At 47.5% G+C, this 27,916-nt stretch overlaps 1 protein-coding gene across 2 annotated transcripts in view; it reads right to left on the reverse strand.

Moving 5' to 3' along the window:
• Window positions 1-1,215: 1,215 nt before the first annotated feature.
• erfl3 (Ets2 repressor factor like 3) overlaps window positions 1,216-27,916 on the reverse strand; it is a 36,314-nt gene continuing 9,613 nt past the window's right edge. For both annotated transcript variants that reach the window (XM_037273243.1, XM_037273244.1), the window contains exons 2-5: window positions 14,511-14,745; window positions 5,845-5,960; window positions 4,628-5,709; window positions 1,216-4,415 (exon numbers count right to left, since the gene is read on the reverse strand). In XM_037273243.1, coding sequence (XP_037129138.1) covers window positions 3,780-4,415; window positions 4,628-5,709; window positions 5,845-5,960; window positions 14,511-14,745 — 2,069 coding nt within the window. In that variant the 3' untranslated portion in view covers window positions 1,216-3,779. The remainder of the gene's footprint in view (window positions 4,416-4,627; window positions 5,710-5,844; window positions 5,961-14,510; window positions 14,746-27,916) is intronic.

Consider the following 27,916-nt stretch of genomic DNA (forward strand, 5'->3'; position numbering starts at 1 on the left):
GCTTTTTCACAAACGCACATCCCAAACGAGTCCCAGATTTTAAAGTATCAAACCAAAGAGCTCCGACTTTCTTGATTTTTCTCTCAAAACGTCTCACCTGGCGACCTGCCACTCATTTACAACCTCTGCTATCCAAAGGGAAATAATAATGATGCTAATGAAGATAATGATGAAATGTATATTTTTGACTATTTGTCATCATCTGAATTATGATGATCTTGATGACGATGATAATGAAGTTTCTCTTGGTATCTTTGTAGCTGTTCTGATTTTTTCTGCCAAAGTTAGCCCCACCCCATCCTCCGCCCCCTTTGACCCCGATTTCCGTGTGAGTGTTCGCGAGGGGTTTCTCTTGGAGTGGTCATTTGCCAACTTCCTCGTTCATGTAGCTTTAATTGCCCCTGTCAATTGATGTGTGTAGATGGATGGATGGATGGATGGATGGATGACATCGCCCCCGCAACATCCTATTGTGTCTTCCATCATGTCAGCCCAAACCCTTGTAGTAGCGAATTTGAGTGTTTATCTTGAAAAGAAAAACAAAAAAAAGAGTAACTCTGCTTGTTCATTGTACAGTGTTGTTCATTTTAAGTCATTTTTGTAACTGAACGTGTTTAATTCATGCAAATAAAAACAGGAAACAAAAACTGTACAGATGACCCCTGCTGCTCGCCGACTCTTGCCTTCTGCTTCTTCAGACCGCACCAAAAGCTGTAGGGCCACAATCGGACCACCGGAGGCCGCTAGAAGACTTAAAATAGGTACATTTAGTTTTTTTTTGTTTTTTTTATTCTGCAAATCTAATTTAAAAATATTAAAGTTTTTTCATTAGTTTTATGAATTACTTAACATTTATGGCAAAGCTAAATTAATCAAATTGAATCTAAGATAGATATTTGGCATTTTTTATTTAATTGTATTTAAGACACCTCAGCAAAAGTATAGTGAGATAAATCTTATTTTCATGGTTACATTAACTCCACAAATGTTCTGTAACGCTTATGTCAATATTCAGAGGGAACCGTTCTCAGGAAAGTAAGTACAGTACAGTAAATTATGTGTTAACTTCAGTTTACAAGTCTATCAAATTGAAAAGTGGGTTGCTCAAACAAGTTATTGTTATTGACAAACAAGCTGGTAATTAAAACTCAGTCTGCCTGGCAGCTGAAGACCACTATTTGCATACAAGTAAGACAAACAAACGCACACATGAGCTTTTGTTTTGTCTTTTAACTGGTTTTAATTAACCCTGATTACATCTTAATTACAATTTTTTGGGGAGGCAGGGAAAAAAAACAACCCACAGGGAAGGGGGGGTAGTGAGGACGATGACATTACGTCACGGGATCAACTCAGCTCATCTTATCTCCGTGTCAGAACTGTTACGTAACAAGTTGGTAACATTTACACAAACAGTAGTCCAAACGGGTTTTTTTTTGTCCTCAACGCAACCTCCCCCGAGGTAAAAACTATAAAATACAAATGACTTTAGGGGATGGGGTGAAAAAAAGAGATAAAATAGGTAAGATTGGACTCATTTGAGTTATAATACACCAGTTAAATCTCAAAACAGTAAAAGAGGCTTCTGATGTACAGGGCAAAAAAGCTATGGAATAATAATAATAATTACAAGTGGAGGGGACTGTAGGAACAATATTAACATCAGAAAAATAAACTTTAATCCTCTTGATTGAGAATCTTTGTGCTGCGTTATTCATTGTTTTGTTTAAAAGCGAGGAAAAGATGCTTTGGGTTAGGAAAAGTCAAGAGTAAGGCGGCAGCGGTTACTTGCAACTTGTGTGTGCATGTACTGTATGTGTGCGTGTGACATGCTCTCGTGCAGACACAGAGTACGCCAGAGGAATTCAATCACAGCGCTGCCTGGAGGTCTTATGGATCCGTCTGATCGCGCGCGCGTGCACCTCGATTGAGGAGAGAGGGCATTTGAGGACATGCGTCAGATGCTAATAATTAACCTCCTCAACACTTCACTTGCTGTCTTTTCGCCCTGAGCGGTACCACACACTGAGCTGCAAAGGTGACGCAGAACCCAATGACAGGTGTGGCCGAAAAATAAAGTAAAAGTCGAAACATGATTAAGTAATTCAACGTAAACTTGGTTTAGTCCCACACACCAGCGCAGTCATGGGACAGGACAGTAGAGGTGATACTGAAGAACACAAAGTTGAAAGGGACTGACTGCAAGTAGCAACAAGATCAAGCGTTTCACTAATAATCCAACACCAAATGATCTTGCTCTCACCTTGAAGTGTTGAAAAAATGACTGAAAATTGAAGAAAACAAGATAAACAGTTTCATGAATTGCCCTCATCTAATTCTCTCTCTAGTCCAGTGGTTCTTAACCTTTTTGGAGGTACTGAACTGCACCAGTTTCATATGCGCTTCACTGAACCCCTCTTTAGTGAAAAATAAGATTTTCTTTTTTTAAATTGAAGACTGGAGCACAAAATGAGCCAAGCATGGATATTACCTTGTTCAAAGAACAAAACTAACACAATGCATGAACTCGCAACAAATTACATACCTGCAAATCAGTGTGACTTCTGCTGTTTTGCGAGACCAGTTCAGAAATGCGTCATCACGAATTTACACGATACGCCAGGTGTGTTTGGACCTCCGCAATGGAGGCTCTGCCGAACCCCTGAGACCGACTCACCGAACCCCGAGGGTTCGATCGAACCCAGGTTAAGAACCACTGCTCTAGCCTGCGAGAGCATGTCAGTGTTCGTGTGTGTGTGCGCGTGCTGAGGTGAGCACTCGTGCATTTGTGTATGTTTTTTGATTTTTAGAGGAGCTCAGGCTGGTGAAGTGTGTCGAGCAAAGTCGTCGTTGGTCGTCAACGTGTAGGCCGGCTGGGGTAGGTGTTAAGCTATTCTCCGAGAGTGGACTGTAAGCAGAAGAAGGAAGGTCAGGCAGGACACAAGGGATTTCTGAGAGGACGGACGCCCGTTCTGTTTTTGCCGACCGGCTTCCCTGACGCGAGCGGGCCGTTTTGAAGAACCACGACACCATGCGCTCCTGAAAAAAACCCTTTGCCCGTCTTTTCTTCATTATCCTGCCAAGAGAGGCAGTAAATGCAGGCACTTGTCATCGGCGCCTATTTACAGTGAGCAGGTTGGGAGAGGAAAAAGCCCTGAGGAACATGTGACAAGAGTTGGGAGCTGCGCTTTGGAGTGTGACTGGCCTTGGTAACCTTCCACGAGTGTGTCTGACTGCAGTCCACGCACGGCCCGTTTCCACCCGACGTTTCTTTTCCGTATGTCCGCTTTTTCTCTGCATTACCACCTATTTGTCGATTTTCTGCTGCGTTCTCCCCCATCACGTCAATCACAGGGCCATCGAAAAGTGACGCGCTAACCACAAGGACACCGCGCAATCTGAAAAGCCTTACGGCGGCCAACCGTTGGCATAACGGGAATTGGAACGGAATCGGTTTGAACGTGAGCGGTATTCATCCCTAACACAAAGGGACAAAAAGGCTTTTCCGGTATGATATGCGTGTCGGTTTGGCCGTCCCACCTATCGGCTTTTATTAGGCATACCACGGAACAAAACCGCTGGGTGGAAACGTGGCCTGACAGTCAGTGTTCCTGCGCTTTTGGAAGTACCTACTCCCAAATAATATGTCCCAGAAGAATCCTAATAGCGAACTTGTCGGTGGGGCCTCTGTCAGAGTAAGGCAGTGTTTGGGGTGGCCGGGCACAGAGGCTTTGGGGCGTACAGAGGAACCATTTGCACACCTCCGGCATCCAATCCCATCAGCAGTCTTTGTTTTCCAGGGACAGCTGCGCCGTGGCACGATGCAGCTCGGCACTGGCCCGCCCACGCACTGGCAAGGGCGGCGCTATGGACCTCTGGTACGTCGACAGAGGGGGGCTGTCCCCGTGCCCGGGCCCTTCCTCCTCCGTGTCCATCTGGCCGTTGCCTCGACGGTCCCTTTGCTCCTGAGGCCGGACTTTCTTGTCGTCCGACTCCTCCTGTGAGGCCTCCAGGCGCTGGTCTTCGCTCCAGCGCCTCTTGAAGCGCAGCTTGAGGGGGATGCACTTGGTCTGAGGCGGCGCGTGCGGGGGAGGACTGGCGTCCACCGGCTCGCCGGGCTCCATCTTGAGGGCGGGCGGCCCGCGTTGCGAGGCCAAAAAGGGCATGAGGCCGGGCGGGGGAGGAGCGGGGGCTTTGAACACATCTTCGTCAAGATCTTCGTCGGGAAGGGGCGGGTGGGTGGCCGAGCCATTTGAGATGAGCTGCTGCTGTTGGAGGTGGCGGCGGTGGTTTGTGGCTCCGGAGAGGCGCTGTGCAAACAGCTCAAAGTATTCGCTTCGGTCATCGAGGTCTTCATCACTAATGTCAGTAACCTCCACCTCCTCTTCTGATTCGACGTCTGAAATTGGCTCCACCTGTAAAAAGAGGCAACACAATATTCAAGGTTCCTAGCCACGTCATACATTTAAAGTTCTCTGAACACAATACATTGTAATCATGAACTATCAGTTGCAGCATGACAAGATGACATTCTGTCTGTTTATGGAAGACGTATGTACGAGGTCTTTGACGTGTGGGGATGGGTTGGTGGTGTGTTGTACAACTAAATCAAGCAAAGGCCTCTTACCTTGATTTTAGGAAGGCCTGCACTGTTGAGGGACTGCGTTGAGGATGAGGCAGAGATGAGGCCCGAGCCGCTAGCTGAGCTCAGGTCACTGCCAAAGGACAGCGAGGAGCCCAGGCCGGACGTGGATGACATGGAGCCTGAGCCGGACGACAGCGAGCTCTGCCGGCCTTTGCCTTGTCCCTGGCCGTCTCTCTGCTTGCGGCCCAGCGGCGGCGGCTGCAGCTTGAACTTGAAAGGGGACACGTCCTCGCCCAGGTGGAGCGTGTGGTGCAAGGGGTGAGAATGGGGGTGTGGGTGGGCCGAGTGAGGTGGGTGCGGGTGGTGCTGGGCCGAGTGAGACAGTGAGGCGTGGTGGTGGTGCCGCTCACCTCCCCGTTCTCGCTCGGCTGCTCCTCGGTCGCCGCCCGGGTCCACCTTGTCGGCGGACGGCCGGTGAGGCTGTGGGATGACGATGTTGGGGTACTGCAGGAAAGCCCGGGGACTCAGCCCGTAGTTGTACACCGACTGGGTGTGAGCCTGAAGGTAGCGTTTCATGTCCTCGGGGTTGAAGGAGAAGTGGGAGCCCAGCATGGGTGAGAGAGTGGGCGAGGGAGTGTAAGGGAGGTGCGATACGGGAGTCATGTTGAGAGCCGGGGACAAGGGCGGGGCCAGGAGGCCCGCCGCTCCCGGCCCGGGCAGGGGCGATACGGGGAAGGGGGACAAAGACTCCGGGTGGATACGGTGCCCGGCGGGGCCACGGGAGGCCGGGTGAGCGCCGGGATTGCCAGCTCCTCCGTAGATGCGGAACAGAGACTCGTGTGAGATGCGGGGGTGGATGAGGCTCCTGTAGCCGCAACTCCGCTCCAGCCTGTCCTCCCCGCCGCCCGGACCGCCGTCCTCTATCTCCGAATTGACGGAGGTTCCGTCGCTGCAGTCGCTGACGGAGCCACGGGCCACCCGGCGGGCCACCGAGCTGTACAAGCCTCCGGGGCTGCGCAGGTCTTCGTTCGGGGAAAGAACCTCTGAGGGCGTGGAGGGAGGGAACCGGAAGTGGGTCCCCGCACCAGAGGGCACGGGCGGGGCGCTCTGAGGGACGCCATTTCCTGGAGACAACCAAGATGAGGATATTAAAAAAACAACAGAGCTTTCTCGTCTAATCCGTCATCATCACGCCATCATATTGTGGGATTAGGAGTCACGTAAACAAGCGCACACAGCGCTCGGCTTTCCAGGCTTACCGGTGGAGCCCATGTCGATGAAGGGATAGTTGACCAACACCAGCTTGTTGAAGTTGAATTTGTAGGTGAATCGCTTGCCTTTGGTCTTGTGCAGGATTCGCTTGTTGTAGTAGTATCTGGTGTCAAACGGCAGCACATGCAAGATTAGCGGCAGTAAAGCTACCAAAGTATCAACATAGGGCAGTAGGAACACCAATGCATGTTGAACAAAAGAATTTCAAACTCATTGGAAAGCAATTTCTACGAGGACAGTTAAGCAACATTTTGGTGGAAATACAACAAGGGTAGCAATGCAAAGTGGTGCTTCAAGGCCAGATTACAACACAACAACAGTGCGTGCACCAGGTTCGTTTATTTCTTGGCCCTAAATTGCAGTCAAGCGGCCTCCACACCACATACCAACGTACAATTTATCAAGAACAATCGTCAGGACACACTCCAATTATATAGACACAGCCAGTGGAACCAAATATCCCAGGAAGAGTCGCAAAAAGGACCACATTTACCTGCGCACGCACTGGAAAAGCATGGCACCGAATATTTGGGAGCAGCTCAGCCAGCCTTCAACTGAAACGAGGCCTGAGCACACCTTTTGGTGAATCCAAAGACGCAGCTAGGAAAACAAAGTTGTAAAGCGATTCCAACTTGTTCTACTCCAAATGATTTTACTACAGCCTGTCAAGAATCTTCAAGGAAATCAGTAAGCAACGAATAAGACTTGAGTTGTCCTTTGCGTTGTTCAACAATTCATCGGGCGGTGGCCGTCTTCATGGACACGCGCGAGTTTGTTGATTCAGGAAATGGACCGTACGGATGCTGTTGTTGAGCATGTAGCGGTGGCTTTTGTTGAAATTTCATCCGCTTGCATTTCATCTCTCCCCACCTGCCAGTGAAAGACAATCTTTGTCTTGCACAGCACACAATCAAACGCAGGCTTTAATAAGCGTGCATATGAGCAAGTGTTGCGTGACACCCGCAAAAGGGAAGGCAGCGCTGACAACAGGGTGCAATGGCAACAGGTTGATGAGAAGCAGCGGACGGACGCAGCCCGAGGCCCTCTGAGGCGTGTGCGTGTTGCTCGTAGGATGCAAACATTCCGCTCTTCGTGTTGCGGCACGGAGTCAGCTCTTTATGTAACGCCCAAGCAAAGCCACTCATAATTTGGTCCATCTTTCTTTGTTTACGTAACCTCCATTCACTGTTGTTGTTTTTATTTCCCCCTGTGATCTGCGAGCTTTCCCTCTCCCGTGGCCACTGCGGGCATTTTTATTAACCTTTGTTCAGCTCCATCTCTTTATGTAACGCCGCTTGCTTTCTCCGTCTGCTTTATGTAAGCTTTCTGACCGGGACGGCTTTGAGTGAAGTCTCCGTGCGGCGCTGCGTGCGGCGCTGCACATCTACCCCCTTTGCTGTGTCAGAGCAACACGTCTGGCTCAGTTCAGTCCAGCCTTCGGGCGACGCAGGTGAGCTAATGACAGCCCGGCGTCGCATCTATCATGACACCATCTTCAGCCTGTCACTTTTTCAAGCCCGACCAAACGCATGCTATGCAAACGCCATCGATTCGCTCGCCCACACGAGTGTGCGGTAAAACTCCGCCTCTTCTGCTGGTTGGTGGGAGTCATGAGGCATTAAGTTGCCTCGACATTTAAAGTTTGGATTTTTGAATGAGTGAAAATCTTGAAATCGGGGACCCTTGTTTTGTTCAAAATAGATCAGCGCAGCCAGTACTTGGGTGCACAAGGAAGTGCATCAGTCACCAACCAAAGTGCTCAGTCCTCTTATTGTTTTATTTATTGCAGTTTGGAAAGACAATGAAACCGGTCGTGAAGTCTGAAAGGCGTTTTGTGCGGTCAGAAAGGCGCCGGCGTCAATGTAGACTTTGATGTGGCTAACGGGCCAACCCTTTTCATCAATTTATAGCGTCATAAGCGGGCATTTTTGTAATTGCATGAATTAGTGATTTGAACACGATGGGTGCATGACGCTATATTGTACGATAACAACACCATCTGTGAATTATGCGATGTTTAGTAGCAAGAGAGCTTTTTCCTAGTTTGCCCCTACCCCCAAAAACGCTGCTATGGTGGGGGAACACAATCCAAAAGGCAGTGTCTCCGCCATCTCGGTTGCATCGGAGCGAGACGACTTATTTGAAGCTGCAGCGCCCGAGGCTGCGTAGTGAGCACGTGGTCAATCGCTGGCTTCCTGCCCCCCCCATCCTGCGCCATCATGCGGGCAGACGCTCTTTGAAGAGCATTTGAACTCACTTCAAAAGAGAAGAAAGAGATTCTTGGCGTGCTCGCCGCTCGAGTCGCCGCCCCGATCCATCGGGATGGATCCACAGGTGTTCTTGGCCCCAGACCCAAACGTCATCCGAGAAAACGTCTTGATTGTGATTGTCACCAAAATTCTGGCCTAAAGTCAGCTCTGGCAGATGCGCCATTTTCCCTTTTTCGTTCTTTTTTACATGTAACAAACCACAGTTAAAGTTGAACTTCCAGTCCTGTTATCAAGAGTTGAAATGATTTCAAAATTTATTGGATGGGAACTTAGTTTGTCAGTCCAAACAAATCAGAGGCTGATCGGCATCCGGTGAAGGGTGTTGCACGTTCAGTGATATTCCGGAATAACTGCCTGACTCACAACTGCTCGTTTCCTCAAAGTGGTTGGGCTTGCGCTGAGGGCCGATCGCTGCCTCTCAATTCTGCTCCGGTTTTTAAGCATGCCAGCATACTTCTTCAGCAAAGATCCCTTTTCCAGCAACACGCGCCTGAGCGCACCACAAACGCACACACACAAAAGGCATTGTGGAAGCCACCGGCCAATGAGCGAGCGTATGCACCGGCTCGGCCTTTGCCCATTGTTGCTCGAACTGTAACAGAAAGTCCCGATTACAAGAGCAGGCCAACTCATTTTATGCTGCTTTCGCATGCACGCCAAACTCAGGTATGTGCGCAAGATGAACGCGTGAACCTTTTGTCTGAGTCATCAACGAACATTGAGTGTTTCACCTGAAATAAGGGGCGATGCTGGCTTGCTGTGTGTGCGGTGTCGCGTGCTGTGTGTGAGTGAAGGGTGTTTGTAGCCATAGCCTTGGGCGTTTCCTTGCCCTTGAATGGACTGCCAAAACGATTCCTAACACTTGCTAACTAAGTCCTAACAAACCTCAGTAAGTCCTGACCATATCCTAACCAGTTCTTAACAATTCCTAACAAGTTCCTAACAGAACAAGGATGGGCCAAAGGAGACCGGGGGGCAAAGAAACCAATCAGATGGCCCGGACCCACGCACTGTGGATGACGGCAAGCGAGATAGCTTATCTCGTTGCCGCACTTGCGTTTACTAGCGGCTCGTCGCCATCTCCATAAGTACTGTTGCGTTTGTTCAAGATGTCCGTCGTTGAGCAAGGAAAACAAAGATGTGGAGTAATAGGTGGTTCTTTATTTGCAAGATCTTGGATTGTTCTACGGCAGTCAGTACACAATGCACTTCAGCAGATGAAAACAACAACGTCAGACTCCAGCTCAGAAGATTTTATACTGTCCGCAAGCAGGAATACGGAAGAGAAGAAAAGGGAGGGGAAAAGAAGGAAAAACATATCCTCATAGGCAGACATTGGTTCTATTATCACCTGAATGTCTTGTTATCTACTGAATGTTTTATATCTATGTGTCAAGACGTTAACGAGCTGTGCCTTATGTGTAATGGAAAAGTTACCAAGCTGTGTGTGCCGTATCTGTGCTCTGATCGAGCAACTATGTTTGCATAAATTAATAAGAGTATTTACACATTGCTGTTGCTCCCTCTTCAGTCCAAACTACAAAAGTATTAAAAGTTAGCGGACTTACATTGTATGGTGGGGGAACACAAGCAGCCCCACGGTATGTTTTGGAATACTCGCGATGTCGTCCGAACGATAGATTACATGCAGAACTGCAACGTGACACAAACGTCGAACGTAGCTCTTAGCTAACATGCAGAAGGTAGTGCGCTCTAAACTCTAAGGCAGGCGTATACGAACCGGACCAGCAGATCACCACATTTCAAATCTGTTTTAGAAACTCTTACAGACTGTAAAAATCCACATTATAGTTACGTGCCCGTGTATTCCGTGTGTGTTGTGTGTGTGTGTGTGTGTGTGTGTGTGTGTGTGTGTGTGTGTGTGTGTGTGTGTGTGTGTGTGTGTGTGTGTGTGTGTGTGTGTGTGTGTGTGTGTGTGTGTGTGTGTGTGTGTGTGTGTGTGTGTGTGTGTGTGTGTGTGTGTGTGTGTGTGTGTGTGTGTGTGTGCGCGCGTGCGTGCGTGCGTGGGTGGAGTGTGTGGGGGGTCACTTCTTCACGACTGTTCAGTGCATTTAATAACCATAATTGTGCAACAGGATTCCTACTAGGCTGGTGTAACGTCCCTGTTTGCTCAGGGAAAATACACATTTCCATGTGGACAGAAGCCTGGAGCCAGAAGATGGAGATCAACGCTGGACAACATTAAACAATGTCCTCTGACACCGCTTCCTGATCAAAGTGTCTGCAAACTGGACATAACTGAGAAAAGATCCCCTCCAAATGCGTCTAACATGAGGTAACTTATGACATCCCCCTGCATCCTCCCAGACCTGGTCCCCCTCCGGCCCTCATGGACCCTCCCAGGTTGGTTTGCCACCACGAGGCACCTTCGTGCAATTCCAGGGCTGGTCCTCTCCACTCACCAGGCACCCCCAGCACATTATTCGAAGAGACCACCTCCACCACCCTCACCATAAAGTGGGCTTCCCCACCAGGCAGGTCCAGAAGTACCAGATCCCCTCAACAGTTTCCATCAATGGAGGCTACGGAAAGCAAACCTTGCGGACCAAAAGCGAGATCGAAGAGGTAAGCCACAAAAGAAACGACAGAGGAAAGAGGTGTACCACTATCGTAAGTTGTGTGGGAAGCCAAAAAGCAAAGCAACTGGAGATTCACAACTGCGTCTGGACAGAGCTTTGAGGAGTGGAAAAGCAAGTGTTTGTGTTCAATACTTGTATTGGTTTCTTCTCTGTATAGAAATTTGTATTTACTGATTGTTGATAGTTTTTCTCTCTGTGATGCTTTATAACAATAATTATTTGTGTTTGTCAAAGTGCTATACTTCATCCATCCATTTTCTGAACCGCTTAGTCCCCACGGGGGTCGCGGGTGTGCTGGAGCCTATCCCAGCCGTCATCGGGCAGTAGGCGGGGGACACCCTGAACGAGTTGCCAGCCAATCGGGGCACACAGAGACAAACAACCATTTGCACTCGCACTCACACCTAGGGACAATTTGGAGTGCTCAATCAGCCTACCAAGCATGTTTTTGGGATGTGGGAGGAAACCAGAGTGCCCGGAGAAAACCCACGCAGGCCCGGGGAGAACATGAAACTCCACACAGGGAGGACAGGAGGTGGATTCGAACCCGCACCCTCCTAACTGTGAGGCGGACTTGCTACCCAGTGCGCCACCAAGCCGCCAGTGCTATACTTGTTTTAAGTTATTTGTTTATTCATATTAATACCGGGTCCGTCAAAATGATCTGACACATTTGTAGGTTTAATAAAATGCAAATGAATTAAAGAAACAAAAATGTTTTTTTTTATTTTCGAAAAGTACATATAATGCCGTTTTGTTTTGTTTCGTTTCATTTCATTTCATTTCATTTCATTTTCGTTTTCGAATAATGTTAATTTGTTTCGTTTCAGTTGCTAACATGAATTGGACCGGTGAGCATCGCGTTTTCATTGTATAAATGTTTATCAAGAACGAATCTGTAACTGCAACACAACGGGTGTTTCGTTTGCGCTTCAGACTTGGTAGACATGATCCCGTACCTGCTTGAAACACGATCTTGTTATGGGTTACTAACTTCAGAGCCAGTGGATCAGCAGTGAAACGAAAATCAACCGGCTGACCTCGCACCGCCAGAACTCCAGAAAATGTGGCAGCGGGATGACCAAAACAACATTATTTGAAAACGAAACGAGAATGAGATGAAACGAAACAAACAAAACGGCATTATATGTACTTTTTGAAAATAAAAAAACTTTTTTGTTTCTTTAATCTATTTGCATTTTATTAACCCAACAAATGTGTCAGATCGTTTTGCCGGACCCTGTATAATATTCATTATTTATATACTACATCAAAAGAGTTATTCATGTTTTTTTAAGTTAGGTTTACTGGGTTTATTTAAATTATTTGATTGTTTATAATTGTTTATGACATATATGCTATTTAAAAAGTGATTTGTACTTATGAATTATTTTAAGTTAAACTAAACTAAAGGGGGAAACGTTAAGTATAGTAGCTGTTGAAACTCAAAAAATAAATAAAATAAACCCAACAAAAAAACATAACTATTGTGGTGTAATAGTAATGCACTCATTCTTTGGGGTGGTGGATACCAGGTGCAAATCCTGGCAAGAATATGAAATTTGTTGGTTCGACGAATACTTCATTTAAACAGTATTTGATTCCTCCAAAATAAAAATAAAAACATGATAGACATACAATGTCACATGGGGACAACATTGCAAACTCCACACTGAGGATCAAAACCTGCCTGCGCCGGGCCTCGAACCCCTGACCTTTACTCTCTCTCTCTGTCTCTCTGTTTCTCTTGGTGACGGTTAGGTTATGCTGATCACATGTCCTGCAAATGTTAACATGTACTCTGGCGTGTGTGTAAGTGAGGAGCGCATAAAAGCCGTATTCAGTCAGAATAATGCAGCGACACACACAATGGGAAGCTCACATGCGCGCGTGCACGTGGGCCGCCAGCCTTGAACTTTGCTGCCACATTGGCCTCGTGACCCACGACTGGCCGGATGAGTTGGAGTGGGTGCGTTTCCTGTAGCCCATTGCACGGACGCAGTCGCTGGACTGACGTGGACGCACGCTTCTGTTGCGACGTCTTTTCGCAAAGTGCCAACTTCAAAAGTTGCAAAAGCAGAGTGAGTCATCTTGAAAAATTGGCTTGTTGAAGATAAGGGATGAATTTTTCCCTCCCCAAAAACGTTTCAATGCTACTTGACACGATTTCTTACAGGAAAATGTATCTCGTCCTCAACCTTGGGGGTTACACTCACCATTTTCTATTTTACTTGATTCCGCTTTTGCATGTTTAGTTTTTTTATCAAGTGGCGGCCGCTCGATTCCACTTGACAATGATGCCGACGTGAGCCAGCCAGCTGCCACAATGGCGCGCTTGTGCACATGCCTTGCCTTGTTAATCTTTTCCAGCTGTGTGCGGCAGGCGGGCGGCAGGCGGGCGGGCCCCTCTGACCTCTGATCGGCGCGTAGAGAACCCATGCGCCGCTACTGACCGTTAGATGGGAGAACCGAGGGGGCTGGGAACTGTACAAAGCGGGAGGGAGGAAAATGAGGGGCAGGTGCTTTACCGTTTACGGTGGACCTTGGTTCGATTCTAAAAATTCTTAATAGCGGTACTACATCCGTCCTTAGTTGAAATGATCAGCTGCCCACACAGCAAGCAATCAAAGCCAATCAAAAGCAAAAGTGTGGGAAAAGATATTCCGGCACGTGTTCAGCAGGCAGGCATGGTATGAAAAGCAATGATGAAAAGGAACCCTTGAAAACACTCGAAGGTGTGAGGACGCTAATTGCCACATGCCAATAGCAGACGGCAGCTTTCTTCCATATGACGGCCTGCCGGGCCGCCGACAGACATCGCGCCGCCGCGCTAACAAGCACACGTGTGCGCGCGTTGCCTTTTAATCTTTCGGGGCGCCACATTCCTACTGATGCGCATCCGCTCGGCCGACCGGGCTCTGAGGACAGATCGGGTGTCACGTCAGGTGGCCACACCCACCCGCTTGATTGTGGCTGAAAGGTGACTTAGGTCCATTCAGCCATCCTCAGAGGAACAAACAAGAATGGAGAAAAGAGACGGGCGGATGCTAAGACTGGCTATATTTAAGCACTTGGCTGCGCTTAAGCTTGCAATCTGTCACAGCTCCAGAGGATGGACGCGGATGTGCTAAAAATAATCGGCATGAGGGTCCGAGTACGCATTCTTTCTGTCTGTCTGATGCTAAATGACGACTCATGACTTTGCGTGGCTTGTAATCTCAAAGCTAAATAGCAAGTCATCGAAAGCCCCTTCTATTTCAAACAAAGTAAAGCCTCCAACCTCTAATTGTGTTGGAACACGTAGCTTTTTTTAAAGGGATTTAGTCTAAGTTTGGATACGAACGAGTTGACTCGAGGTCATTCCCAGGAAGAAGAGTTGAACAAGAGTTGAACACATACATACGCGATCATCAACATCTCGAGACCTCGTCTCTCACCTCAGTAATCGATCAATACAAATATCAATCTTACAAGACGATCAACGTGGAGCCACCACATTAGCACTACAAATGCGCGGGACAAGGCACCAACAATCTCAGCCCCGCGGTGGCAAATTAAAAGTCTAAACAGAAGGCAGTGAGTGTTTTACTTGGCACAAGGGGCACCGACCCGCTACGGGTCGATAGTGAGCGTGAGGGCACATGGCCAGGGTTGGCTCGTTGCTATTTGGATGGAAACAGACATGACGGACGGAATGTCTGGCGCCAACGAGTGCCAAAGTGTACGCTATTGATTCTCCTTGTAGGTTGGTCGTTGGAACTGGCAAAGACAAGAATATTTTACCTGAGTGCCCTACTGAGTTTGTCGTAGTTCATTTGGGGTTTGCACTTCCTGGCCCCCCAGAGGCGGGCCACCTCGTCGGGGTCCTTGATGACAAACTCGCCGTAGTCGCCCTGCCAGGCGATGACGTCGTGGTACTCCTCCTTCCTCAGCAGCTCCAGGATGAAGTGCCACAGCTGGATCTGCCGCGAGCCCGGGCTCGACTCAGGCTTGTAGGCCCAGTCCGGGAAGGCGAAACCTGTCGTGGCCAAAAGAAGGAGTGACAAAATTGAGAATCAGAAGATCAATTTGGTTTGAGCGATTCACCGCCCCCCTTGGTCAAGTAGAATATTCTCAACATGGAGCCAGCCGTGACGTCACAAAACATCGTGGCGCGTTCTTCCTGGGCCACACCGAGATTTCCTGTCGTTGGGACCTTGCTGTCAATTGTGGTTTCCAATTTGTCAGCTTGCAGTCACTTTATTTTTCCTTACAAGTTTTTTTTTTAGCATTCTAAAAAAAAGCCTAAGCCGTCTATTGCCAGAAGTCTTTTGTTGCAAGGCAACCCACAAGCGCGCCACCTTGGCAGAGGTCTGCATTTTAACGCATTTTCTTGTTGCTCTTGGATTGCAAAGTCATCACACGTTGTGCTATTCAAACTATGGCGATCAGCAAACTGAATCTTTTAGTTGCTTCCAGCCCTGGCACCTTCAAAGCTCTCAAAGCGCTCGAGCACCTGAGGCCCATGACGCTTGCCGCCACTTTCCCTAGACTTGTGATCTTAAGATGACTTGCTATATGAGCGTCTGAGGCCAGTTTGACATCCATGACGGTGAAGGCCTTCATATCGTTTAGCCAAAAAAAATGCAGAAATAAAAAGGGGAAGCGGCCTGATGGCTTCATCTGCGGTCCTGGTCTCGGGATGACCAACTCGGGTCTTTGTACAAAGCCCATTCCTGTTTTAACAGCCATCGCCTGCTCCTCACAGGAAGCACAGTGAGCGCACTGTGCTCAAAATTGTGTTAGCGGCCATTGCGGGGCACTCGGCCTCCTGCGCCTCGTTCCTGCCACTCACCCTTTCCTACGAGCGGAGAAAAAACAAACCGCTCATCTCTCATCTCCAACCACCTGCTGCTCAGACGGACAAGAAGCGCACAGTCAGACTGCAGAAACACGGCCGCTTTGCAAGTTGGGTTGGAAACGGTGAGACGAGCAGGCCCAAATCGTCAGATTATACATGTCACTGGATTTAGCAGCCCGAGGCGAGACGGATAATCTGCGCCCAGAACCATTTGGTGGCTTGCGTAACGCAATCATGTTGGTGGCTCTTGTGAATCTCATTTTTCTCATTTTTGGGCGCTTACGCAATGTAAACAGAAGCGCGGCGCTTTGGAGCCCTTCTTTGCTCACGTTCGCGCGAAGTCTTTTAATTTGCGTCGCCGGCGTGCTTTCTTCAGACAGTCAGACAGTTTCAAAGCTCCGATGTCTCTCGCCCGATGTTGCCGGACACTCAAGTGGAGGGCTTGCCGCTCCAATTTCCAATCAGGTTGAGAGGGAGAAATGAGCAACGTTCTCGAATGCTGACTTGCAGGTTTCTGCTGTCGGCTTAATAAAGCTTTTATGACCGCAACATTCGATCTCATGCACGTCTGTCCACATTTCGTGAGCGAGCTCTTGCATCCTGAGCCAGAAGTTGTGTGGTGACAATTGGCAGCTCACATTTGAATTCCCAAGTCTCTCCTTTTCTAACCCCCCCCCCCGCACTGAGGAAGAGAGGCATCCGCACTCCAGGAGAGCAGGATTTGGGTGGGGGTTGTTGGTGGTCGCGGGGGGCAGCAATCTGACCTGGATGACAACAGACTAGCAGACGAGCTATGATCTCATCGCTCCCTTAATCCCCCTCAGTCCCCCCCTCACCTCGACCATTGTCCCACACTCTTCCCACTTGTTTTCCCAAATGTCCCTCCCCCGCTGTTGCCCCCCCCCCCACTATTTTTTTCTCTATTCTCTGCCTGTTCCACTGCTCGCCCCATCTCATCTTCCCTTGGACTGCTCCCTGCCTCCCACTCCTTACCCCCCTTTTGCATCACTTTCGACCACCTGCCCCTCGTAATGCTCTTGCACTCTCCGCCCGTCCCAGGGCAGAGATTAGACTCGGCCCTTTCGTCAGGGCTGCGCACACGCTCGCTTCTGCATTATTGATGCAGATTGTGCGCGTATAGTGTAATGGCTATCTGGTATCTCCCCCCGGGAGGAAAGGAAGCGGCTGAAAGAGGTAGAGAAGAGGTCAAAGACAAGACGAGGGGGGTTAGGTCACTAGCTCTCGCCTCGTCCTCTTGGCTCATATGCGTCCCATATAGTATGTGAAAAAATATATGCGAGCAAGTCAAAAACATGAACATCTTTTGAACCGCTTTCTGAAATCCGAACATGAAGATTCTGTGCGACAATATTACGTTCTTCCCAACAGTGAATTGATTTTGCGTATTTTGGCATGCCTGTAGCTAAATCCTCTGCGAAGGCCATAAAGGCCTTTTGAACGCTTTGTCTGTTCCAACAGTGAAGCCAAAATAGTTTTGAGAGACGCATGAGAAAAATCGGCTATTTGATTGCAGGTAAAAATATTTGCAACTTGGCATGTTTTATGCTAAGCACCTTGAACGGCCTTGTGACAGAATGGTGCCAGGTACATAAAGCCTCCTGGCAGGTCATTCAAAGAAGGGGGAGCTGTCCGGAACACAGATGCTAAAGTGCCAAAATGCTGTCGGGAAAAAGAGGAGAGAGCGATAGGCCAGCAGACGTGAGAATCCCGGGGGCAAATCAACTGAGAAATTCACGGCGCTGTTGCGCAACGGCTGCTTGCTTAACTACGGCGCGTGAAGATGCCGAAGGTCACCGCCGGTTCAGAGAGTCGCTAAAAAGCATTCAAAAGTGCCATACACGCGCTTATAGCTCGTAGCCTTCGTTTTCATTCAAACCAGTCGAGACATTCTTGGCTGAGCGGGAAAGCTCCCCAAGGGGAAAGTGGAGAGGCAAGAGATGAGGGCACAATGAAAAGGCAGCGACGAGCCGAGGTGGGCTCGCCAGCACTTGCCGCGCCGAGGTCGTCTGAGCTCATCGACGTCAATACCTCGGCGCCTCGACTCCGCCCACCCCACCGAGAGCATTCCAAGCAAAGGTGCGCTGCATCGACGCAAGTCATTGGACTTGGAAGAGTCTCTTTGACGCAACATACAATACTTGTTTGGGTTTTAATTAATCATCCAAAGTTACTCAGCAGTTGTCTTTTCACTCAAAACTCATGTACTCTTACTCAAGTCATTTTTTGGAAAACTACTTTTTTCAATTTCACACAGTGCTGTGATTGTAAAGTAACAACAACTGTGGAGAAATATGCTGAGGTCTCATCGAGTGAATTAGCATTGGTTACAACTCACGACTGTCATGCAACTTTAGAGGTGCATTTTTCCAAAAAGCCAATCAAAGGGATTTTTTTTTTTCACCAATGCTAGTTTCTATCGGACTCTACAAAACTTGGAATGATATACCTTATAGCATGTCCATTTTTAAATAATTCAGAAAAAAGGGGAGTGGGTCCGGTTCAACGCACATCAGGAAGTAAAAACATGGAAGCTGCTCAGCCGTTCCTCGAGGTCATCCACATCTATAGGCTTTTACTGGCTGCCACAGAAGAGCCAGCAGCCCACAGAGAACACAAGTCTTTGTGGCCTGGGAAGGGACAAAAATAGCTTCTTGCACACACAGTGGCGTTTTTGTTCTGAGGAGGACGAGCAAAAGAGGGAAGGGAGGAGAAGGACGGAAGATTTAGGACGGCAACGCTGTAAGATGTGGTCGCTCTCTGGACAGTGACACTTCCAGCCGGCGGGAATTAAAAGGCAGAGAAAAAAGGCCTAAAAAGGATTGTCTCTTCCCGAACATTCAGCCCTTATGTCCGACTGGGAACTGCACTTGGAGTAGCCGTTGGTTGACACACTTGTTTCAAAGCCTGCCAAGTTCACTTTGGAATTGACAATTGGGACAAATTTGGCCATTTTCTCTCCCTTGTGATCAAAGTCAACAAACGCTCGATTCTCACACAATCGAGCTTGACCAACTAATCGTTCCTGCCCTTTAAATTGGACAGCACAAATCGGAAGATACTTTCCTGTTTTTTAAATGCATTACAACATAAAACAAAGACAATGACAAACATTCACAACCTCTGGAAATGAAATGAGGCAATAGAGGCTTTGCAGTCACGTGGTTTTATCACGTGATTTTGTGTTATGCCGCCATCTTGGCGGTCAACTCGTCAGCTCGTTCCTACGTGTTTGTATGGATTGTCTGATTTCTGCGCTACGTTTTCACCGATTTCTTCCGAATTATGGCTGATTTGCTATCCAACGAAGTTAGGCATTTGGATGAAGACTCCAAGAAACGTTACAGAGAGAAGTTGAACCTTGTTGGCACAACGGATCCGTACCTTTTACCGAGAAGCATGCTAAAATCGCCCGAGCATTTTGCAACAGCCGACCTGCCTGAACGCTCATATCCAGATATTTATAATTACCTCGTCGATTTGTTTTGTAATGGCATTTCATAACTTGACATATTAAAAAACTGAATAGAGTGAAATCATTCAGATACTGTACCTGTCTGTTCAAGTTGCTACCATTTTTATTTTTTGTTTATTTTTGCACGATGCCACATCTGATTGGCTTGAAAACTTAACCAATAAAAATTTTAACCTTGTGCCAATGGCTTGAAAACTTTACCAATGTAGATTTTACCTTGTGCCAAATGAAGTAACAAAAACCCTCTTGTTAAAAAATGCTACATTAAAAAAAAATTGTTTCACAAGGTTCATAATAATTTTTTGGGAAATTTCCTAATGCATTCACTCGAGAATTAATTGTTCAATTCCAATATGAAGTTCAATATTTACATTGATAACGTTTTCAAGCCAATCAGATGAAGCATCATGAAAAAATAAACACAAAATAAAAACGGGGGGGTGAACTGAAGAAATCATCCCATTCCCTGCCTTGCTGCTCTTGCTGCCTTTCTAAAAATGCACCCAGCATTTTCAACAATCATATTTGTATCATCCCATATTGTATTATTTCACATTTTGTGAAACAAATCAGGGGTGAATAGTTTGTTTACATACCTGATATGAAGTCCTCATTGCATATCCTTGTGTAAATCGTAGGTTTCCATCGTTCACGACAAATATCCGCGATCCATTTATCACGTTTTTTCATGTTTGCCGGAAATCTATAGAAGCTAAGATTTGGTTTATCGCCTCGTCTATTGCTACATCCAACAGGACAGCAGGTATCCGGCATTTTTAAGCTCAAATAGCAGCAGATATAACAAGAAAGCGTGTGTGAGTCGTTGACCGGCACTGAAAAGTTGACCGCCAAGATGGCCGCCAAGCTAATGTGGGTAGCTTGATGACGTCAGCTGCAAAGCCTCTATTGCTCGACTTGTATGACCTTGTATTGACAATCATATCGTCTGTAACCCTCTTGTAAGCGTCAAGGGACCCAAAAATAAGTTATTTGATTCATTCTACATATTTTTTAATGAAGTGGCCAATTAATTAGGTGATCTGAATTTTTACCTGTCAATGGAGCTGCAGGGACAACAACCTCCTGCTGAACGTCAACAAGACCAAGGAGATTGTTGTTGACTTCCGGAAGGGTCACACCCAACACCTGCCACTGACCATCGACGGTGCTGTGGTGGAGAGAGTGAGCAGCACCAGATTCCTGGGGGTGCACATCAGTGAGGACCTCTCCTGGTCCACCAACACCGCATCACTGGCGAAGAAAGCTCAGCGCCGCCTGTACTTCCTGCGGAAACTCAGGCGACCAAGTGCTCCTCCGGCCGTCATGACTACATTCTACCGTGGCACCATTGAGAGCGTCCTCTCCAGTTGTATCGCTGTTTGGGGTGGTAGCTGCACTGAATACAACATGAGGGCCCTGCAGCGCATAGTGAACACGGCTGGTAAGTTTATTGGTGTTTCACTCCCCTCCCTGAAGGACATTTACACCTCCCATCCCACCTGCAAGGCGACCACGATTGTGTGTGAGGTGAGTCACCCCGCTCACTCTTTGTTTGATCTTCTGCCCTCTGGGAAGAGGTACAGGAGCCTGCGCTCCCGCACCACCAGACTCACCAACAGCTTCATACTCCAGGCTGTTAGGATCCTGAACTCTCTCTCCCATTCTGCGTAGCGTCCTGTACTTTTGCGCTATATTCTGACTGTCTGCTGTATGCACACTTGCTCCATTTTTGCTCCTCTTATTTATTATGTTATTTGTTTATTTATTATTTATTCATCACTCTTATTTATTCATTGTTTGTGCCTTCTTGTTTTTACTTTTTATGTTGTTTACCTGTATGTATATTGTGTACTATGTCTTGTCACCGTGGGATAGTGGGAACTTAATTTCAATCTCTTTGTGTGTCTTGGCATGTGAAGAAATTGACAATAAAGCAGACTTTGACTTTGATTACATCGATTTTTTTTTTTTTTACACGTACCGATAATCAGTCAAACCTACTTTGAGCATTTTCAAAGGCCCAAACTTTGGATTGTCCTGCATTGCGTGACTATCATTTGAAGCGGGTTGTGATTTATTTTCCTCACGTTTGCTGTGTTGGTCACACACTGAAAGAACAGTGTGAAGATTTCCCTTCTCATGTGTCTGAAATGTTAAAACTCGACCAGGACAAATCATTATGAACGCTTAACGAGTGCAGTCAAAATGAGTGAATATTTAAACAGCTGTTTTGATGCACGATCTCACCGGTGAGAGCAAAATGGGTGGCGACGCTGTGGCCGCGACCTCCTGGGAAGACTAAAGGCGCAACCCGCGACACATACACACGCATACAGTACACACACACGCACGCACACACGCACACACACGGGCTGGTGTTTTCACACGGGAACGATACAGCTAAAATGAGCACAAGCGGCCAGAAGAAAAAAAAATATGCAAGCAAACACGCTCTGTGTCCCCGCGGCATCGCACCTGAGACGGCACTCAGGTGCGTTGGACCACTACTTTTTTTAGGCGCATAATCACGCTCCTAAACAAGCCTGGTGGGAGTGCGTGTTTGTGTGCCAATGCGCTCCCCCGAGTGTGTTAAGAAGAACAGAACAGTATTGTGTCATTGGCACAAGAGCCTTTTTTGCTCTCGAGGCACAACGGCTGCAGTGTCGTCCCATTTTGCCGACTTGTAACATCGGACGCACAATTTGTTTTTCTCTCATATTGAGTCAAGTGTGACTGACGGCCACAGAAATGAGAAACGATTTCACAAACACTCCACTTGACTTGATGCATAGCTAAGTCTTCAAAAATGAAGGAATCAAGCAAAATGAAGCCATTTCAAGAGTGCCTACTAGAAAAAATAGTTCTTTCTTTGTGCCGGGCTTCTAACTTCCTTCCAAGTCAGTTTTAGGGCAACGCTGTTAAGGCCTAACAGGAGCACGTTACAAGACACAGGCGCCATAATTCCCCCCCCCCGGCTCCCTCGCATTGAGTGGCTCTACCGAGCTGGCGTCCGGGTGTTAATGCACTTCTCCAGCCAGCAGCTTGAGAGCTGCCAGTTAACACTTCACCTCTGGTTCAACAACACGCTGCCTACACTCGCCACCGTGCTCCGACTGCGGAGGAGCACGTAAGGACGCTGCTGAGCACTCTGCACTGCTGTCATTTTGATCCATTTGGACTCATCACGTTGACAAAAGTGATGAACAGCAGCAGCTATTCAAATCAAATCAAAATCGCCCGATTTGAATTATAAATGGTGGCCGTGCTGTACATTTGATATGTGACATCTCAATGTTGATTCATCACTATTAAATTGTAGTACACAAATCTTTACGTTCATAGCAGTTCAGTATTTAGCTGAAAATTGCTTGTACGGTGACAGAACAGATGATTTTAATCATTTCCGTGAGCAGCAGATGTCAATTAGATGATGCTGGAGGTTAGGTACCGACAAAGGTTAACGTGCAGGCTAAACCAAGTTTGGGGGAGGCTCCGAGGCTTCCTGGAATGCGCCGCTGCTACCAGATGGACGGGAAGCGAGCCACTGCAGTACAGCGGCACATCCGTTTCCCGAGTCGTGACGCATTTGCTCAAATCTGTGTGATGACAAAGCGAGCGCAATCACCAAGTCCAGACAACACACGTTGATTGCTTAAAAGCACCGACCTCCTCGCTAATTTTATTGTACTTGTCTTGACATGACTTGCTCTCATCAGTTAACTGAATGACAGTTTCATTATTTTTAATTGTATTAAATTATGCCAATCGTGTGCTTTTATGAAGTGCAGTATTATGGACTATATTTACTATATTATGGACTATTTTTCCTCATTAAATGCAATTTTTTTGCAAATATGGGGGGGGGGGGGCGGTGTAGCAGATTAATGGATTCCCCATTCAAATATTAAGGGAAAAGATTTTAAATATGAATGTTTTGAGCGAACGTAACCACGGAACGAATTAGGTTCAGACAAATCCTGGCAATGTTTTTTTTTATTTTTGCCTCCATATTCATTGGGCCCTGGGATTTGATCTGTCCACTCTTGCTCCTTTTTGTGTTACTTCACTAACATCCTCCAAAGGTCTAGCGGCATTTCACCCGCCTTGTCTTCAGGCGCCAGACTTCGCCTGTGATTCGGTTGTCTTGTTTAATCATGCTACGTTTTGTAACATCGGGTCGGTCAGAGGAAAAAAAAAAAAAGAGTCTAGCGTGCTGAAAGAGAAAGCAAGAGGCCTTGTCGAGCTCGCCTCCATTCAAACTGCTAGACAGCAACCTTGTTGCTAGCCTGTTGCACACTCGCTCGCTCACTCGCTCAGACTTGTTTGCCTTGAGCAGCGCCAGCATCGAGGAGAGCGAACACACACGCACACAAACGCACGCACTGTAGTATGTACGCGTATGTAGCGCAGAACTGTCTCCTGACAACGACCTGTTGCCTTTCCCATCTGCTTTGTGAAATGCCGCTCCCACGGGTACGAATGGTCTTTAGCGTTTATATTGTTATTGTTGTTCAGTGCGTTTCTTTGGCAAGGGAGGGCTTTATTTTTAGGCCTTAAGTGTCCGGTTGCTAGGAGACCAGACCGCGCCGGTCGAGAGCGCCGAGCCGAGCGAACGGGGGAGAGTTTGCGTCGTCAAGAGCGAAATTTCAAACGCATCGGCGCCCTGAGTCAGCGCTGACGCAAACTGACGTTTGAAAGCGTTTTGTTTGTAAGCGTTGCCAGCCAGCGACTCGTTTTTCTTGTTCTCGTTCTTTTCATTCTGCCCCAGCTCATTGACACTCAAGTTGGTTGCTGCTGTCACGCCAAAAAAACACCGTCTGCTTCAACAGGTGCATGCGTCTCGCTCTCCATCAATCATTCCTATGCCAAATTGCCCACTTATTTGGAAGACAGCGGACCCGACCCTCTTGCATTTACGCAACTCAGCAATTTACATGATTAATTTTGGGAAGCTAGCCCCCGGAAAGGCCCGCTTGTTTGTTTTTTGTTCATTACCAACCGATCAGCCGTTAACTTCCAGCGTTGCCAACAGACATCTGGGCTTTTCTCTGCAGCGTCTTGAGAAGTTTAGCACGCCGCTTTCTTTCTCTGGCATCAAGCCCACAAAGTCCTTCCGCATCATAAACGAAATGTAGCGTTCTGTTGAGCGCTCCAGCTGTGATTCACGTGCATTGCCTCTCGGGAAGTGTAATTTATTTGCAGCGTGTGTTCTTTTCACATCTTTTGCATGTGACCTGTGGCGTCCGCTAAGTGGCGAGACATTAGTGCAAATTTGCAGAAATAACTTCACTCGCTAATGGATCGAATGCGTCCGTTTCCACAAGACTGTGAAAATTGTCTTTTTCGCTTGGATGTCGCAGTGAAGCGCTCTTGTACGGGAGCGTGATGCGGGGCCAACGGGAAAGCTTTCTTAGCAAGTTAGAGCTGTTCTCAGACCAGAGCAAGTGGACACAAAATGGCCGTTTACCTTTGAAGTGTGTGGATGTCAGAATGCAGTCTTGAGCATACATCTATGTTGTGTGTGTACCTTGAAGGGGCATGGCCCAGTGGCGTAAAACGTCTTTGCGGCCGACAGCGACACCTTGAGCGTGTCCTTGTTTTCTATTTGTGCGTTTGTTGCGGTCAGTAAGTGCATCGGCGAGCGTGGCTCTCCTTGCCCACATGTGAGGTGTGCTAGCAACACCTGTGCCGTCTTCAATTAATGAATACGTCTTTCCGCCTAATCACCCACTTTTTTCCGTCTTGTCGCAAAAATCAGATGACGACATTCCGGACAGCTGTAGGACACATGACACGCTTGGCTTTTGCATGTGCTTCTTGTTATGAGCCTTGCACTATTGTGAGCAGAACAGTTGGGGCCTGGGGAGCCTGGAGTGTTCAACAACAACAACAAAAACACAAGCACGTGACAAAACAATGACGGAAAACAAGGTGGCGATAAGACTTGTCGCGATGCTCCCGGCCATCATCAAGGGGGACAGATGTGGCCAAGTTAAAACGGGGGCTTTGCACTCCGGGCCCCTTGGGACATCCACCAGCACTGTTGTCCCAACGCTTGGGGGAAGAGGAGGCGTCGACGGGCATGCGGCATTAATGGCGCTAATGGAAACACAATTAGGAAAATGATTTTCTGGCAGCAGCTTTATGTCACCACCGTGGTAGAGGAAGAAAACAGGCCACGTGGCTGTTGGTCAGAGCAAGCCACAAGCTTGGAAATTGTTTAAAAGAAAAAACGCCTATCGAACTGCCCTGTTCTGACTTGTATGTTGGCTCAAATGATGATATCGAACACGATGAAGCGCTTCACAGGCATGGTGGCACTCAAATGAGATGTTTGGGGTTTTTTTTTTGACAAACAATAGGCAATAAATGGGGAGTCGCGTCTGTGCCCGCCGCGCTTCCTGTGCGTCAGCAGCATGTGTCAACAGCGCCCAAAATACACACGGGCTATTTCCAACGGTCCCATCAACCTGTTCCTTCCTCCAGTTCTCAAGCTTCTGTCCATCACTTGTGTTAGTGCACTTTCCTGCCATTCTTTTATTGCAGCTAATTTTAGAAGAGGGAGAAGGCTCTGGCCACATCTGTTGGGAAAGGTGTGTGTCTGTGTGTTTTATGTGAGCATGTGCTGCGGGAGCTGAAAGGAGAGAAGTGACAAAAGGTCACGCTGAAAAAGAGACAAACTTAGCAGCACGTCGACTTGCGTCACAGATAATTAATTGGCAATGTCAAAGTTTCATCCAAGTGAAAAGTGAAATTTTGGACTTGACTTTGTCCAGCTGGGCATAGCGAGCTTAATGCAAACATGAAATTTAAAATGACATTGATGAGCTAACAATTAGCATCGTGTTTGTCAATTCTAAAAACAATGCAAGTCGCCATTGACGTGCTAGTACCGATGTGTTAGTACTGATAGTCCCGGCTTTACAATTGAGCCATGGATATTTGAACACAAATTGTGGAGCAACACACGTAGACAGACGCAAGCGTCTAGTCTTAAAATATACTCTTGACAGCATCTTACTGAGCCACTAGGAGCTCTATTCTTGGTTTGCATCTGCATGACTTTACACTGCAATCACGTCTCTGGGCACTGTTATCAAAACGTTCTCAAAATGATGGCTAAAAAACAAATGTGCACCATATTGGTTGTCTTGATGAGTGCCGAGTATCTTCAGCTTACCTGTCGCTGCCATACAGCAGAATACTCAAGTGGACGCATTTCCGAGTGCACGCCAAGCGCCACAAAGGGCCAGAGTGCCGCGTGTTTATGCGTCCGTCTTAAACACTCGGTGTAGCCGCCTGTCACCGCGTTCCCTTGCTCGGCCGCGTCGTTAAGCAGCTTTAGGGGGACGAGCTTAAGTAGTGTTGATCGGCCTTACGCAATACTCACCTCGCACAGACATCGCTGCCAGCCCTCCAGCGTGTCAGCCACAACACTCGCTTGTGTGTATGTGTGAAAGCTTTGAGAGGAAATCGGAGGCATGAATGAAGGCGTCAGTGTTTGGAGCACACACACACACACCAAGCAACTGCGTTTGGAACGTGCGCTAGCTGACTGTTGATTCACTCCACAAGTTTATTGCTAGGTTAACATCCCGTTCTCGGACGCCGCGGCATCACATTTCAAGTTACCGTTGACAAAAAGGCTGCCACGACAGGATCGTGATTGCCGTGGATGCCCTGACAGATTTTGTCAAAAAACTGCCACGGCCGTCACAGCTTAGATCCCTTTGAACACAACAAAATGTGGCGAATTGCTCTCTCGTGCAGTCGCGTGCGGCACATGCGGTCTGAGAGCGGATCTTCTCTGCCCGGACCAACTGAAGAGCTCCACTGAAACCACAAAGGTGAGGCAGAAACAGGCCGAGATTTCCATTTGAGACGAGAATTCAAATTGGAAGCGCGTCAAAGAACGCCGATTCCCAACCGCTGTGCTGCAGCAAAAGACCATAATAATCCGTCAGGTGTGCCGGCCCAATGACCCAATTACTTTTAATTGGCTCAATTATTTATTTGCCGCAAATAATTTCTTTGTTCAGCTTTCCACGCCCAAGCCGTGTCGTGCCAGGAAGAACAATGACAATTTTTCTATACATGACAGAAGGCACGCTCACCATAACCCAACAGTTTTAAGTGCACTACAGATTGGAAAACACAATTCGACTGACTGCCATGTGACAAGCCGCCGTGTCAATTTTATGCCAAACTAATAACTCATCAAACCATATTTTTAAGCTAGCGCACCGTCATATGTGATATGAAATATTTATTTTAGTCATAATGTAGCTGAGAGTGTATTATATTCAGTAAAATCATCAAATTCAGTACATTATTGCAAGATAACATGCAAGATAAATGTGTTTATTTTAATCTTGAGACGACTCAAATTGTGACACTTTACTGTGAAAATACTTTCTTTTCAATCATTGATTACCTTCAGTATCTTTATCAACCAGTTGTCCCACCCCGAGCTCAATAAGCAGCGGCAGGTCAGAACCGCTCTGACTCATGAGCAAGATTAAAATCGTCCAATGGAGGAAAATAAAGCTGGGTGTTATGCAAGAGCTCAACGGAGCAAGCAAGTGAGCGAGAGAAAGAACCCGATAGAAAGGCTGAGCGTGACATAACCGTCGCGCAAAAGACACTCAATGGAGGGAGCAGACAAGTGAGGGCTGTCCCTTCGGGTACCGTGCCCCGTCACGACGCTCTCATCGACCTGCCAGACCAGATCAACAATGGCCGCACATTTTGTTTAATACTTCCATACAGTATATAGTCAAAGGTTCCATGCATCTAACATGAACATATCTGCACATGAGGTACATAATACTTTTGTCCACTTGTACTGTAGTATCT

The sequence above is a fragment of the Syngnathus acus genome, chromosome 16 (genome assembly GCF_901709675.1).
Source record: "Syngnathus acus chromosome 16, fSynAcu1.2, whole genome shotgun sequence".
Lineage (NCBI taxonomy): Eukaryota > Metazoa > Chordata > Actinopteri > Syngnathiformes > Syngnathidae > Syngnathus > Syngnathus acus.